Source organism: Dacryopinax primogenitus (genome assembly GCF_000292625.1).
Source record: "Dacryopinax primogenitus strain DJM-731 SS1 chromosome Unknown DACRYscaffold_24, whole genome shotgun sequence".
NCBI classification, from domain to species: domain Eukaryota; kingdom Fungi; phylum Basidiomycota; class Dacrymycetes; order Dacrymycetales; family Dacrymycetaceae; genus Dacryopinax; species Dacryopinax primogenitus.
The window spans coordinates 238,674-250,259 of record NW_024467221.1 but is presented as its reverse complement, the minus strand read 5'-3'; the positions used below and the strand labels follow the sequence as shown (position 1 = coordinate 250,259).

General features: G+C 52.8%; 5 protein-coding genes across 5 annotated transcripts in view; 2 read left to right on the top strand and 3 right to left on the bottom strand.

Moving 5' to 3' along the window:
* The window catches only part of DACRYDRAFT_91769 (uncharacterized protein), a gene marked incomplete at both ends in the record, with an annotated part of 2,055 nt that extends 1,068 nt beyond the window's left edge, over positions 1–987 (bottom strand). The window contains 2 exons of the mRNA XM_040777023.1: positions 374–775; positions 874–987. Of these exons, the coding sequence (XP_040624028.1) occupies positions 374–775; positions 874–987 (516 nt within the window). The remainder of the gene's footprint in view (positions 1–373; positions 776–873) is intronic.
* Positions 988–3,065: 2,078 nt separating this feature from the next.
* Positions 3,066–3,863, bottom strand: DACRYDRAFT_18865 (uncharacterized protein; the record flags this gene model as incomplete). Its single annotated transcript, XM_040771399.1, has 1 exon — positions 3,066–3,863. The coding sequence occupies one exon, from the start codon at positions 3,861–3,863 to the stop codon at positions 3,066–3,068; it is 798 nt and encodes a 265-aa protein (XP_040624027.1).
* A 1,736-nt stretch (positions 3,864–5,599) lies between these two features.
* DACRYDRAFT_25251 (uncharacterized protein) lies at positions 5,600–6,582 on the top strand. Its single transcript, XM_040774082.1, has 2 exons — positions 5,600–6,329; positions 6,406–6,582. Exons 1-2 carry the CDS (start codon positions 5,954–5,956, stop codon positions 6,444–6,446), a joined length of 417 nt encoding a protein of 138 aa, XP_040624026.1. The 5' UTR covers positions 5,600–5,953; the 3' UTR covers positions 6,447–6,582.
* Positions 6,583–7,800: 1,218 nt separating this feature from the next.
* Positions 7,801–10,596, bottom strand: DACRYDRAFT_25248 (DUF1620-domain-containing protein; the record flags this gene model as incomplete). The annotated part of the gene is made up of 10 exons (XM_040774081.1): positions 10,267–10,596; positions 10,094–10,192; positions 9,738–10,019; positions 9,392–9,691; positions 9,230–9,345; positions 8,784–9,195; positions 8,546–8,709; positions 8,416–8,458; positions 7,900–8,235; positions 7,801–7,845 (listed from the first exon to the last, which is right to left on the bottom strand). The coding sequence occupies exons 3-10, from the start codon at positions 9,843–9,845 to the stop codon at positions 7,801–7,803; spliced, it is 1,524 nt and encodes a 507-aa protein (XP_040624025.1). The 5' UTR covers positions 9,846–10,019; positions 10,094–10,192; positions 10,267–10,596.
* A 288-nt stretch (positions 10,597–10,884) lies between these two features.
* DACRYDRAFT_59500 (Metallo-dependent phosphatase) overlaps positions 10,885–11,586 on the top strand; it is a gene marked incomplete at both ends in the record, with an annotated part of 1,596 nt that continues 894 nt past the window's right edge. Inside the window, 2 exons of the mRNA XM_040775565.1 lie at positions 10,885–11,257; positions 11,305–11,502. Of these exons, the coding sequence (XP_040624024.1) occupies positions 10,885–11,257; positions 11,305–11,502 (571 nt within the window). The remainder of the gene's footprint in view (positions 11,258–11,304; positions 11,503–11,586) is intronic.

Below are 11,586 nucleotides of genomic sequence, written 5' to 3'. Positions count from 1 at the left end.
ACCAAGAGTCTAAGCAGGCAACAAGGAAGTGGAGTAGACCTGATGACTAAGACCTATCTACAGTATAGGTACCTGTGGATGATCCTAAGAGACCAAGTCTGAAGAGACAGTCCCCAGGCAGAGTAGGCCTTATATTTATACCTCTGTGGTGGAACCTGCTAGAACATCTTGCTTACTCAGCCTAGTCAGGTGATCAGGTCATATGACCAAGGATGAGGTCATATGAGGTCATGCACAGCCATGCACAGCAGGTCACCTGACCATCCAATCCTTTCCAGCAGGTTCCAGCACATGCCAAGGTATACCAGCTTCTTCCATGTCATAAAGGCTTAGTCATGTCTCTTGACCAAGCAATGAGCTGGTGCCCTGACACCCTGACAACAAGCATGTCAGACTTGTTGAACTTCTCCTCAACACACTTAATGATGTGCTTGCCTTCCATGCATAGCTCAGAGAAGAAGGTTGCTTTGTTGCTGAGCCAAAGGGTGTCTGGGCCGGCACTGTAATCATGCAAAGGTCGTATGTCAAGATCAGGGTGGTATCTTGCATACCGGCTAACCAGCTCTTCCTGAAGCCAGTTGTCCAAAGGCATACATTTGCCTACCCCAGCAGGGAGGCATTGTCCAAGGTCTGCCTGTTGATTGACCACATCTTGAGCTTTGACTGCAAGAGCAGTAAGTGTGCCAACCCAGGCTAGATCTTGATTGTGCTTTTCCAGCTCAATGCTGAGCATGCACACAAGAAGGTCTTGATTTTGACCAGCCAGTGCATTGCTCTACCTGGAAGTGAGCATGCAGAGGAAGAAGTGGAGAAGCATACCAAGCATGAGAGGGCCATCTCCCTCTTGAACTCTCAGGCAAACGTGATCTCAACCTCCCCGCCCTTGTGACTGTTTGTCTCTATGGTCTTTAGGACTTTGTTCAGACATTCAAATAGAAAAGTCCAAAATCCCAGGGCTGGACCATATCTTCTGATTTGGGAACCCATGTGGGTCAGCAAATCCACACATTTTGCAAAGTGCAGGATGATTGCAGACAATGGCTAACAGAGCCACTCGAATCTTGCACCCTAGCAGACATTACACTTGATCAGCAGGTGTAATGTGGTTGTGCCAATCATTTCATGCACCTTGAGCAGGAATTACTATCCCTTCATTCCACAAGAGGAGGAGATTGTCAACCAAAGGGCGGAGGAAGCATTGAAGTTGCTGAGCATTAGGCTCATGGGGACCTGGAAGAATACCAACCAAGCATAGGTTGTGAATGCAGAATCTGGTGCAGGGTTAGCTGTGAGAGCACAGGGGTGAAAGGAGCATACCAGAGCTCTGGAGGCAGATTGGCAATACAGACAGATAGAGGTCCAGTAGAGTGGTTCTCAGCCACTGTGGACTGGTTTAGATTAAACCAGTCCATCAAAACTAGCACTCCTAGGCACAATTCAGCTTGCTGTGTCACTTCTTCTTGGTTCCTAGGAAAAAAAACTTCCCCAGAGGGAGTCTTCATTTCCTTCCAGACAGTGCCATCCTGTATTCCACTGTAAACCCCCTCCTTGCTGTTGACATCCAGATATGATTCACATGCTGCCTCAAAGCCTGGTTGAGTGAGGAAATCTTGCAGTTGTCCAGAAAGTAGGTCGAAGGGGGCTGCACAACAAGCACGTGGGTTTCCAGACTTTAGATGGAGCTCATACAATGGCATTTCACACCTCGAACAGTGTCACTGCCATTCAGGAAGAGACTGATCTTGTGAGAAACCAAGCTCATCAAGGAGTTCTTCATCAGTTTGCTGCTCATTGAAGTTTTCGAATTCCCTGCAGGTGGGACAGATAGTTTGCACTTTGAAATGATCCAGTAGACCCAGGCGCTTGTAGATTGTAGTTAGAGTATGGGGCAGTGCAGTGGAAGGGGTGAAAGAAGTGGGTGGTGGCAGGAGGGCAAAAAATTGAAGACAGACCAGAGAATCGAAGCCAGAAACACACAGGCAAGATGAGGCAACTGATAATGTGCATGCATGTGCAATAGCAAGAGGCATACAGCCCTCACCACTGCATTGGCATGTACGTTTAGGAAGGAATTGCCTAGCCTGTGGCTGGTAGACCACATGATTGATCAAGAGGGGTATATCCAGTTTGTCCACAGGTAAGCCAGGATCAGCAGAGTCATTGTTGAAGTCAAGGGGCACCTGCTGAGGCGGCACTGGAGGAGGAGAGGGAATTTGAACAAGGGATGATGGGGCTAAGGTGGACAGTGGAGGGAGTGACAGTTGCAGTAGGGAGGGGCAGGAGGGGCAGGATCAGGGATAGCAGGAGGGGTACAGGAAGCAGGAGGAACTCACCAGCTTCCTGCTCCTTGTACTGCGGCATCTCCATGTCCACACTCTCCCACTCATGACTTGTGTTGTCCACCTGCAATTCAGTTGGTTGAGAGTGTGCAAGCTGGTCTTCACAAAGATTGCTCCCCTGCCCAGCTCATGCAAGTCGATCAGCTTGAGATGCAATCATTTGTCGATGATGCCTTATTGTCTCAACTGTCCACTTCATGCCTTTGTTGCCAGAGGAAGCCTTGCACCAGAGCAAATGCAGTAGACATCTTCTTTCCTTGCAGGTATCACCTTTTGTTTGCTCCTTGAGGGTGCCATAAGTCAAGCAGAGGTTGACACTGTGGGTCAAGATAGTCAGGGACTGATGTTGTCACCAGACAAGGGAATGAGCTCATCTTATCAATGGCAAGCTCATTGTATGCAGTGGTGGAGAACAACCAAGCTGTATAACCCCAAGGGGGCTGGGCTGGGTCATTGGAGTGGAACATAGGACAATTTCATCTGTCCTGGAAGTGGAACAGAAGACACACCACAATGTTTTATGAATGAATGAAATTAGTTGGATCTTAAATACATATCATGCCCTCAAGCAAGCTAACAAAAGAGTGGGAATGAGCTCCCCACTGGAGAAAAATATGGAAAGGAGAGAGATGGGGCAGGAAAAGGTGGGAAAGAAGAGGAGCACGCATAGATAGTACATGAGGAGAGCCTCATGCAATCAGGTCTTGCATCAGTAGTACACAAGGGTCAAGCAGAGGATGTGTTTGCAGGGGAGGTGAAGAGCCAGGAGGTGGAGACGGAGGGGGGGTTGATGACATTGGGGCACTGGATGTTGGTGTGGACCATGTTCTTCTTGAGGGGTGTAACTCTTGCCTTCCCTGCAGCAATGGCACTTGCATCGACACACACCCAGTCAAACACAATTGGCAGATGAGCTTTGGCAGTGGGAACAGCTACAGGTGCAGCAACGCACTTGTTGATCTTGTTCTTGGGTGGCTTGTGTGTCCAGCAAGGAGGCAGAACAGCTTTGTGCTTCCGGTAGACAGGAAGATCTTCATCAATGAGAGCTGCGTCATCCATGGTGATATTGTTGATTGCCAAAGTGGGATTCAGAGATGTAACATCTGCCAAGCTGGAGAATCCTTTAGGAGGGGTGGCAGTCATGATGGTGGCTACTTTGACCTCTGCCATTCTGTTGGACTCAGAGAATGGGGGGGAGATCACAATATTGGCTGCATCACCCTCATAGGGGTGAACAGCAACAATATGAGGGTGATTATCTTGGTTGTGCTGAGCTAGGTGACTGAGATCAAGATTGATGGGCCTTGGAGGATGAGCACAACCCATGTAGTTAGTCACAGTGTCAATGACCATGCTCTCCTGCAGGTGGAGAGATTGAGCTTCATCCCAGGTATGAGCAGATGGAGCTTCAGTGGCCCCAGTGCCAGGAGCCAGGGCCTTCCGCAGGCGAAGGCCAAAAATAGTAATGTGGTTGTGCTGACCACCCCCCTGCCCGACGTCTCTCTTGATACACTGGGCAATCATGTTGCTTGATTGCCCAGCATGGGAGTGTCTGGGAGGGTGGTGTGGGGCACAATCATCTGCAGAAGTGTCAGCTAAGTATATATGCATCCTGCATATATAATGATGTGTACCATTACCCTCCTCTCTAGAAATATCCATGGGGGAGGTAGCGCTCATAATGTCTCCCTGACTCCCAAACATCTCATCATGAGTCAGTAAGGGACAATACCTAGACATAGCAATCAGAAATCTTTTGTAATGGATTGGATGAGTTACTAAACTTACAAGGATGGATGACTGAACAAATTGAAGTATGTCAGCAGTGGGATTGTTGAGTTCAAGGTGGTGGTAGTTGATAGACAGTGAGGAGAGGGGTTGAGGCAATGAGCTCAAAATTCAGGGACTTGATGAAAGAGCCAAGTGCACTTATCTCTGACACTCTCACATCGCCGACCAAAGGGTACCTCCTCCTTGACCTGTACCACACTCTCTTTGCAGCTTCCTCTATGCTTTTCTTAAAATTTGCACTAATATGACTATGCATTTTATTGGTCATGCATAATGGCTCAACACTCAGCAAATCTGGCACTAGAAGCATCAATGGTGTTGCTGGCACTGCCAGCAATGTGGTGTGTGTGCAGCCAAGCCTTGTGCATGGCCTGCACAACCACATTACTGCACAATAACACTTTCAATAATGTTCATTTGGATTTCCAGAATTCCGCCAGTAAGTCAAAGTATTTGTTGTGGCAAAGCTACCCCTGAACTAATCAACTTAGGGGCACTGCCAACAACTCCTATACACATACATCAAATATCATCTGCCATCTCCCTCTTCTCTTCTTTCCAAACCACAACCATCAACCCATCAAGATGGTTGATATTGATATTGACTCCAGCAACTCACCAGCAGCCTTCTCCTCACCCTCGCTGGCCTGCTCATCTTCTCTGATGGAGAAGATGAGCATCAAGATCACTGCTGCCCACAAGTCTAAGGTGGAAATCATATTGAGCAAGGGCAAGATGCCCTCAATTAGAGAAGGCAGGCAAGACTGCCTTCAAGCTCAAGATCATTGGAGAAGGGGGGCAGATGCAAACGTTGGATGCTGATGAGCTCAAGCTCATTGGCTCTGTGTTTCACAAGCTGGAGGAAAAGGGGCTCTCTGTGGTGGTGGAGGAAGGCAAGGAGGAGGAAGAGGTGAGTAGATGGTCAGCAGACCACATACATGCAGCCTATTAGGCTGCATGTAGTAATGTGGTTGTGCTGACTGTCCAAGGTTGGCACCTTAACAGCATGCTAACACTCTCTGCAGGATGACAAAGAAGGAGGGGAGCACTCTGTCTCCCCTGATGTCACTGATGCTGAGGGTGAAGGGGCATCCACTGATCCAACCCAAGAGGTGTCCAAAATATTGGTCCGATGGGTGGTGTGCAAGAACTTGCTAGGGAAAGAGGGGAGAGAAGGGAAAAGTCAGTAGAAACATGGGAGTCAAGCCTGTAGCTGAGCTACCAAAAGTCGGTCTGTAATAATTTGGAGGTTGCTCTCCATCTAGTCAAGTATGTCCAGTCAAGTTGAATATGCTAAGTCAAGATGATGCTGCCTAGTATGGGGATAATCGGATCTGTATAACTCTATCGGAAAAGGGGCAGAATAAGCTAGATACAGGAATTTCTGGAAACTACTTATACTAGCTACTCTAAACTACACTCTATACCAATCCGGTCTCCAGATACCTCTCCAAGGCAGATGTTGGCATGCCGAATATCCATGTGGGTCAATCCCATTGTGGAGGAAACCTGCTGTCATCATGCCGAATACCCGAGGGGTCCCGTTGCCTGGGAACTCGTAGTAGTCACCATGCTGAATATCCGTGGTCGGTCGAGGCTTGTTGCTGGGGTGCGTTGTCCGTGTGGTAAGGGTCCGTAGTGCTGCGCAACGGTCTCTAAGACCCGAAAATAACTGTGGGAATATCGGCTTGACAATCCCACCTCCGGTGGGGTTGTTCACCGCTGCCCCTGTCACCCTCGACATCTCGGAGTTCTCTCGGGAGGAGCTCCTCAAGATTCGCGCCCTCGAGGGCATCGACCTCGACACCGATGACCCCGAGGAGATGGCGTACAATCGCCAGAAGGTCCAGGCGGCAGGAACTGTCTTCGGACGCCGTCTGGAGATCGAGCACCGCGCCGAGGACGACCAGAAGGCGAGGGAGGGCAGGGCGGCTATGCGCAAGGCCTCCCTGCAGGCTCTCTTCGACTCCGCCGCCGAGTCCTCGCGCAAGACTGCGCACGCAGACGCGCCCACACGGCCCTTCAAGCAGCGTCTTGTTCACTGGCGAGGCAAGGCAGCGTACAACCGCGAGAAGAGGAAGGAGAAACTCGCCGAGCAGGGGAAGAAGTCATGGAAAGGCTTGAAGAGTGGGGCGAAGGCTACGGGGAAGTTCCTTCGTGCCCACTGGAAGGAGATCCTCCAGATCACCGTCGTCATTGGTAAGTTTGTTCTTTCTATTCAAAATAATACTGATCTAACAATGTAGTAATAATTGTTATTATAATTCTCTGACAGCCCGCAAATGCGTGAGTGCACACGTTGGAGGTATTCTCTAGCTTTTTTTTTCTGTGTCTCCTTTTTTCCCCTCTCGTCATAGTATTAGTGCGATTCCCCTCTCTTGTAGTGGTTGTGCTGGCGCCTGTGGACGGCACAACCACATTACTATTGAAATGACAATGTATTATTTAGAACGTCCCCCATCTTTCACTGGCCTTGAGTCGACAGTCTATCTTGGTCTGTGCTGGGAACTCTTACAGTCCGCCGATGCGACCTCTGGACCAGACCTATAGAGCGCGTGTATATCTACATAGAATATATTATCTATCCTAGGTGCAATCGAGACTATTCTACAGCGCCTGACTGCTCCTGAACTTGAGACGAGCTACGTCAACTCTCATCCGGTTCAGGGCAGGATGTGGCAGTCGCCCTTTCCTACCCTACCCTATCCTCGACCATCCCTATTCAAAACGCGGTGAGTGTTCGTCACTGGTACCGGGCCTGGAGCAGCTGTCGAGTCAACCAGAAAGTAACCAGAAAGCGTCTACCAAAGCGACCCGAAAACGGCCTTATTCGGAAGACAACTTTTTGACGAAACGGCCCAAATTGAATCCTCCCTCTCAGGGCATGAAGGCAACCTCAACAGAGACGCAACTCGGAATTTACGCTGTTGAAGGACTCAGCGATGGTTACGCATGACATTCCATCTTTGGCATGCTCCTTGTTGGGATCGACTGACTATGCACCTCATGGAACTCGGTACCGATGTCACATTCAACAGTGGGAAGCATGTTGAGATCCAAAAGCCCGTGTAAATCAGGCAGCGTGAATCAGCTGACCAGCCTGTTGCGTCGTCAACAAGAAGCAATGACTCGGACAAAGACATCCATAAGCGTCGTTCGTCAATCAGTGTCCGTGGCCACAACGCGTCGACATATCAGATCCTTGCTCAACTTGGGATCCTGTCGCCGTTCAACGAGCTGCTGCACAGGCATTCGCCGGGCCCGCAGACTAAGCTGGATGAACAAATGTGGCCTGCCACCCGGCTTGAGGGCGCACGGGCCGGTTGGATGGTCAAGTTTGGTGTGGACGTGCAGCAGGGAGCTGTGGATGAGGATGTTGAGATGACGGGATAACGATTTCCATATGCAGTTGCGCCCAATGTACAGTACCTCCTGTAGTCATAACAAGAGACACGTGCCATGATTCTGCATCTGTCTGGGGAGGAGGGTTTGGCTTTGCCCAACAGGGACTTTGAAGAACACTGAGCATCGAGCACGTATGCGAGAAACTGATGCCCCGCGCAATTCCTGTCGTGTTAACCATCCTTTGACTGCTCCACTCTTCATAAGTCCAGGGCCGGCAAAGGGCCTATTGCACGAGAAAATTTAAGAAAAGGGATTGTGTAAGATCCTAGTTGGTAGCGTACCATCTCTGGCGCACCTTTTCGCTTTCGACCTAGACGTAATTCAGGTTATATTCGCAGCGAAGGAGAGGGGAGGGAGCACGCACGATAGGTCTCACGATACCTATAGCGACAAGCAAGCCAAGCACGGTAAGTATCAGCTGAGTCTTATTAAAGTTCTCACCGAGGATGTCAAACCCGCTAGACGGTGCGAGTCGAGCAAGGAAGACGTCCAAGCAGGAGGCGAGTAGGAGAGAAGTGGATTCCAGCGCCGTGGGTATAGTGGACAGGCTGCTGATGCCCATTATGTGCAGGTTTTGGGAAACAGTCCGGCGCGGATCGTCGGTTATGACAGAGTTGAACGGGATTAGGAGCTTTTCTTTTTGCGATGAGGTGAGCTTGCCCGTTGGCCGACGGGGGTCGAGGAGCGCATAGGGGAATGCCTAGATCTAGCTGCGGTCGTTGGCGACTGCCGCACGCACGGCGCACGAGTCAGGCCCCTGGCCGGCAAGAGCGCAGTAGAGTGAGGGACGCGCCGACGACGTCCTTGAGCGTAATACCATACTTTGTCAAAGTGGTCGTGACCGCCTTCCAGGCAGACCCGCGTAAGTCTGGGAAATCACATGCACACGCGAGGCGTTACTCGCAAAGCTCGAAAGTTGCGCGCTGTTCCCCGTCCGCAGTCAGCGCCTGCACCGGCAGAGGAAACGAACCCGGATAGGAGGATAAGGAAGAAGTTGAAGGTGGACAGACCTGCGTGTGAGCTCGTCCGGCTCTCCCTCGTACAGCTCAACGACGACCACTCTCCAGCCCTTAGTCCTCATCCCCCCCTGCTCCCCCTGTGAGACGCCCGAATCCCCATCGTTCCAGAACTGCCACACAAGCCAATTCTCCACCATCACCGGTCGGATATCGCACTCCCTTCCCAGGGGTCGACGAACAGAAGCGTCATAGGTGACCGAGCCGCTCACTTGGTCTACAAGCCGCTCACTTGGTCTACAAGATGGATCCCGCAGCGGGTTTCTCCCGCAGGCGTGGGGTACTGCGTGAGAGCGAGGATGAGGTGCGGGTTAAGATACTTGTATAGAGTCTGTTTCGATCCTAGGACACGGCCGAGGGAGGCGACTGGGCCTAGGGGAGGACGGATAAGCTCCAGAAGCTCGGATTTAGGGGAAGGAGTCAGATAGGTTCGGAACGTCGGGATGGAGGACATGCCCCCGGGAGTGGGGATGAGCGTAAAACCCTGCAGTGCCGCCTGGTCCAGGGAAACGTCGCCCGTACGGAGCGGGAGGGAGAAGTAGAGCCCGTCCCTCTTCACCAGGGAAGCAGAGCGCGAATCCTTTTCGGGGAAGAGGTGCACCTCTCCGGATTGGGAGACGATGACCACTGTCTCGTTATGATTTCTGATTCTGGCCAGGAGGGGGAGGGAGGACAAACGCCGCCTCCATCGGTCCGTCGAAGAGCGTCAGCCCTGGGGTAGTGCCTTCCCTCCCCGGAGGAGGGTGGATCGTCCCGGTAAGGGGGTCGATACTCCACACGGCGGTTTTGAAGCTCTGCAGTGGGGTGAGGGATGAATGAGGATCATGGCAGGGGGCGTACATGTTCGTCCCACCTCTGGCCGAGGACGACCCATGCCACGGCCTGAACTGCCAACACCCGCTGTACGTCTACCCTTCCCACCCCGTGCGGCGCCCCGCTCACCCCGAGGATACGGGAGCACAACACCCCGCCCTGTGCCGAAGGAGACGTCTCGAGCGCATACACCTTGCCGGAAGAGGAAGCGACGAGAGCGAGCTTGTTGAGCGCTGATTGCTGGAAGGTGGAGCTGGCTGAGGGAGGGAAGAGGGAGAGGGAGTCGGAGAACCGGAGGAGGAAGGAGATTGCGTATCCTGGGAGTTTCTCGGAGAGGATGAGCGGGGTCCATGCGCAGGGCAGGGCTGCATACCCAGACAGAGCCCAGCTGACGAACCCACTTCTCCCCCAACCCCTCCGGTGCGTCCCCCACGGCTCTGTCTCCCATCCCCATACCCGGACCCCCAGCGCCTCCCGCCATCCCTCCCCTATCGGCCCAGGCCACCCCCCCAACCAGATCCGCCAGTCCCTCCTCCCTCGTCCACTGGAGCACGTCCGATTGCCACAGCTGGACCGCCCCTGTAGAAGTGAGGAGTAGGAACCGGGGTATAGGTTTCAGTGGTTGGAAGGGGGAGAAGGCGACTTCTAGCGCTACCTAGGGGAGGGTGAGTGCGTTGTTTGGGCCGCGGGAAGGCGTGGGCGTGGCGTGGGAATGAGGGGGGGACGTACAGAAGACATAACCCCATGAGTCTTGGTATCAAACGAAAAGGTAAAGCCCGATACCATCCCTCCCTTTCCCGTCTCGCTCCAGAGATGGATGCTAGCCAACTGGCGTCCCCACGCGCGCGCATGCGATCAGCTCCTTCCTCCTTGCTCCTTTTTTTTGGGAAAAGCGGACTCACACCGAGCGTATGCGTCCAGTACACCCTCGCTACGTGTTTCCCTCCCAAACGGTCCACAGCGCCCGCAAAGATACGTATAGAGTGCCGAGCGGCAAGAGTCGGCGTACTCCCACTCCTCTGCCAGCGTTCCGTCTGGCCGAGCGGAGAGGATATGGGAAGAGCCGTCTTCCTTAATTCCTATTATGAGCCCTGGTGTAGTGGGGAGGGGGATCAGGCGGTCCCATTTACCCGGGAGAGAGTGGGGTTTTGGGTGGGTGGAGGAGAGGGGCAGGAGGAGGGAGGTGAATTTCCCCGAGGGTGAGCTGGGCAGCTACGCCCGGATAGAGCAGGACAGGGTCAGACCGCGGATAAGGGCCCAGAGTGCCTGAATGGACGAGGGAACCAAAGAGGGATAGGACGGCATGGACTATGTTTACCGTTTGTGCTGCTCTGTCCAGCCCCAGCCCCAGGAGGTGGATATGGGACTCGGTAGCGAGCATCTGGAGGGAGAGGTTCAAAGGGGAAGAAATGGCGGTAATACCCTTTACTCCACTTAACGCCGATACATCACACTCCACAGCCACAGCACACACCACCCCACCACCCCACCACCTCACTCCCACCGTCTTACCCCAAACGATGCTCGACCCCACCAGTTACATACCTTACATACTCGCATGTCAATCCCTCCCCGAACAAGACCTCCTAAACCTATGCACAACAGTCCGCCTCCACCTACTAGAGTCACCCAACATCGTCCCCCTCTCCTCTCCCGTAACAGTCTGCGGAGACCTACACGGGCAGTTCTGGGACCTCCTCGAGTTGTTTAGGAAGGGGGGCGATGTGCCCAGTACCAGATATGTGTTTATGGGAGACTTTGTGGATAGAGGGTATCATTCGCTGGAGACGTTCTCATTGCTTATGGCGCTCAAGGTGCGGTATCCTGCACATGTCACCCTCTTGAGGGGGAATCATGAGTCGAGGCAGATCACTCAAGTCTATGGGTTCTATGGTGTGTCCCATCTCTCACTCCCTCCCTCGCTCACTCCTCACTCCCAGACGAATGCCACCGAAAATACGGTTCCTCCCTCCCCTGGCGCACCTGTTGTTCAGTATTCGACCTCCTCCCCCTCTCAGCAACAATCGACGACTCGATCCTCTGCGTCCACGGCGGTCTTTCCCCAGACATACGCACGCTCGATCAGGTAAGAGTGTTGAGTCGCGCTCAGGAGGTACCGCACGAAGGCGCGTTTTGTGGTGCGTCCCCCCCTCCCTCTTTCCTCACCATCTCCCTCTTGCCTCCTCTCCTGTGCATGCACCGGCTAACCCCCCCCCCCCCAC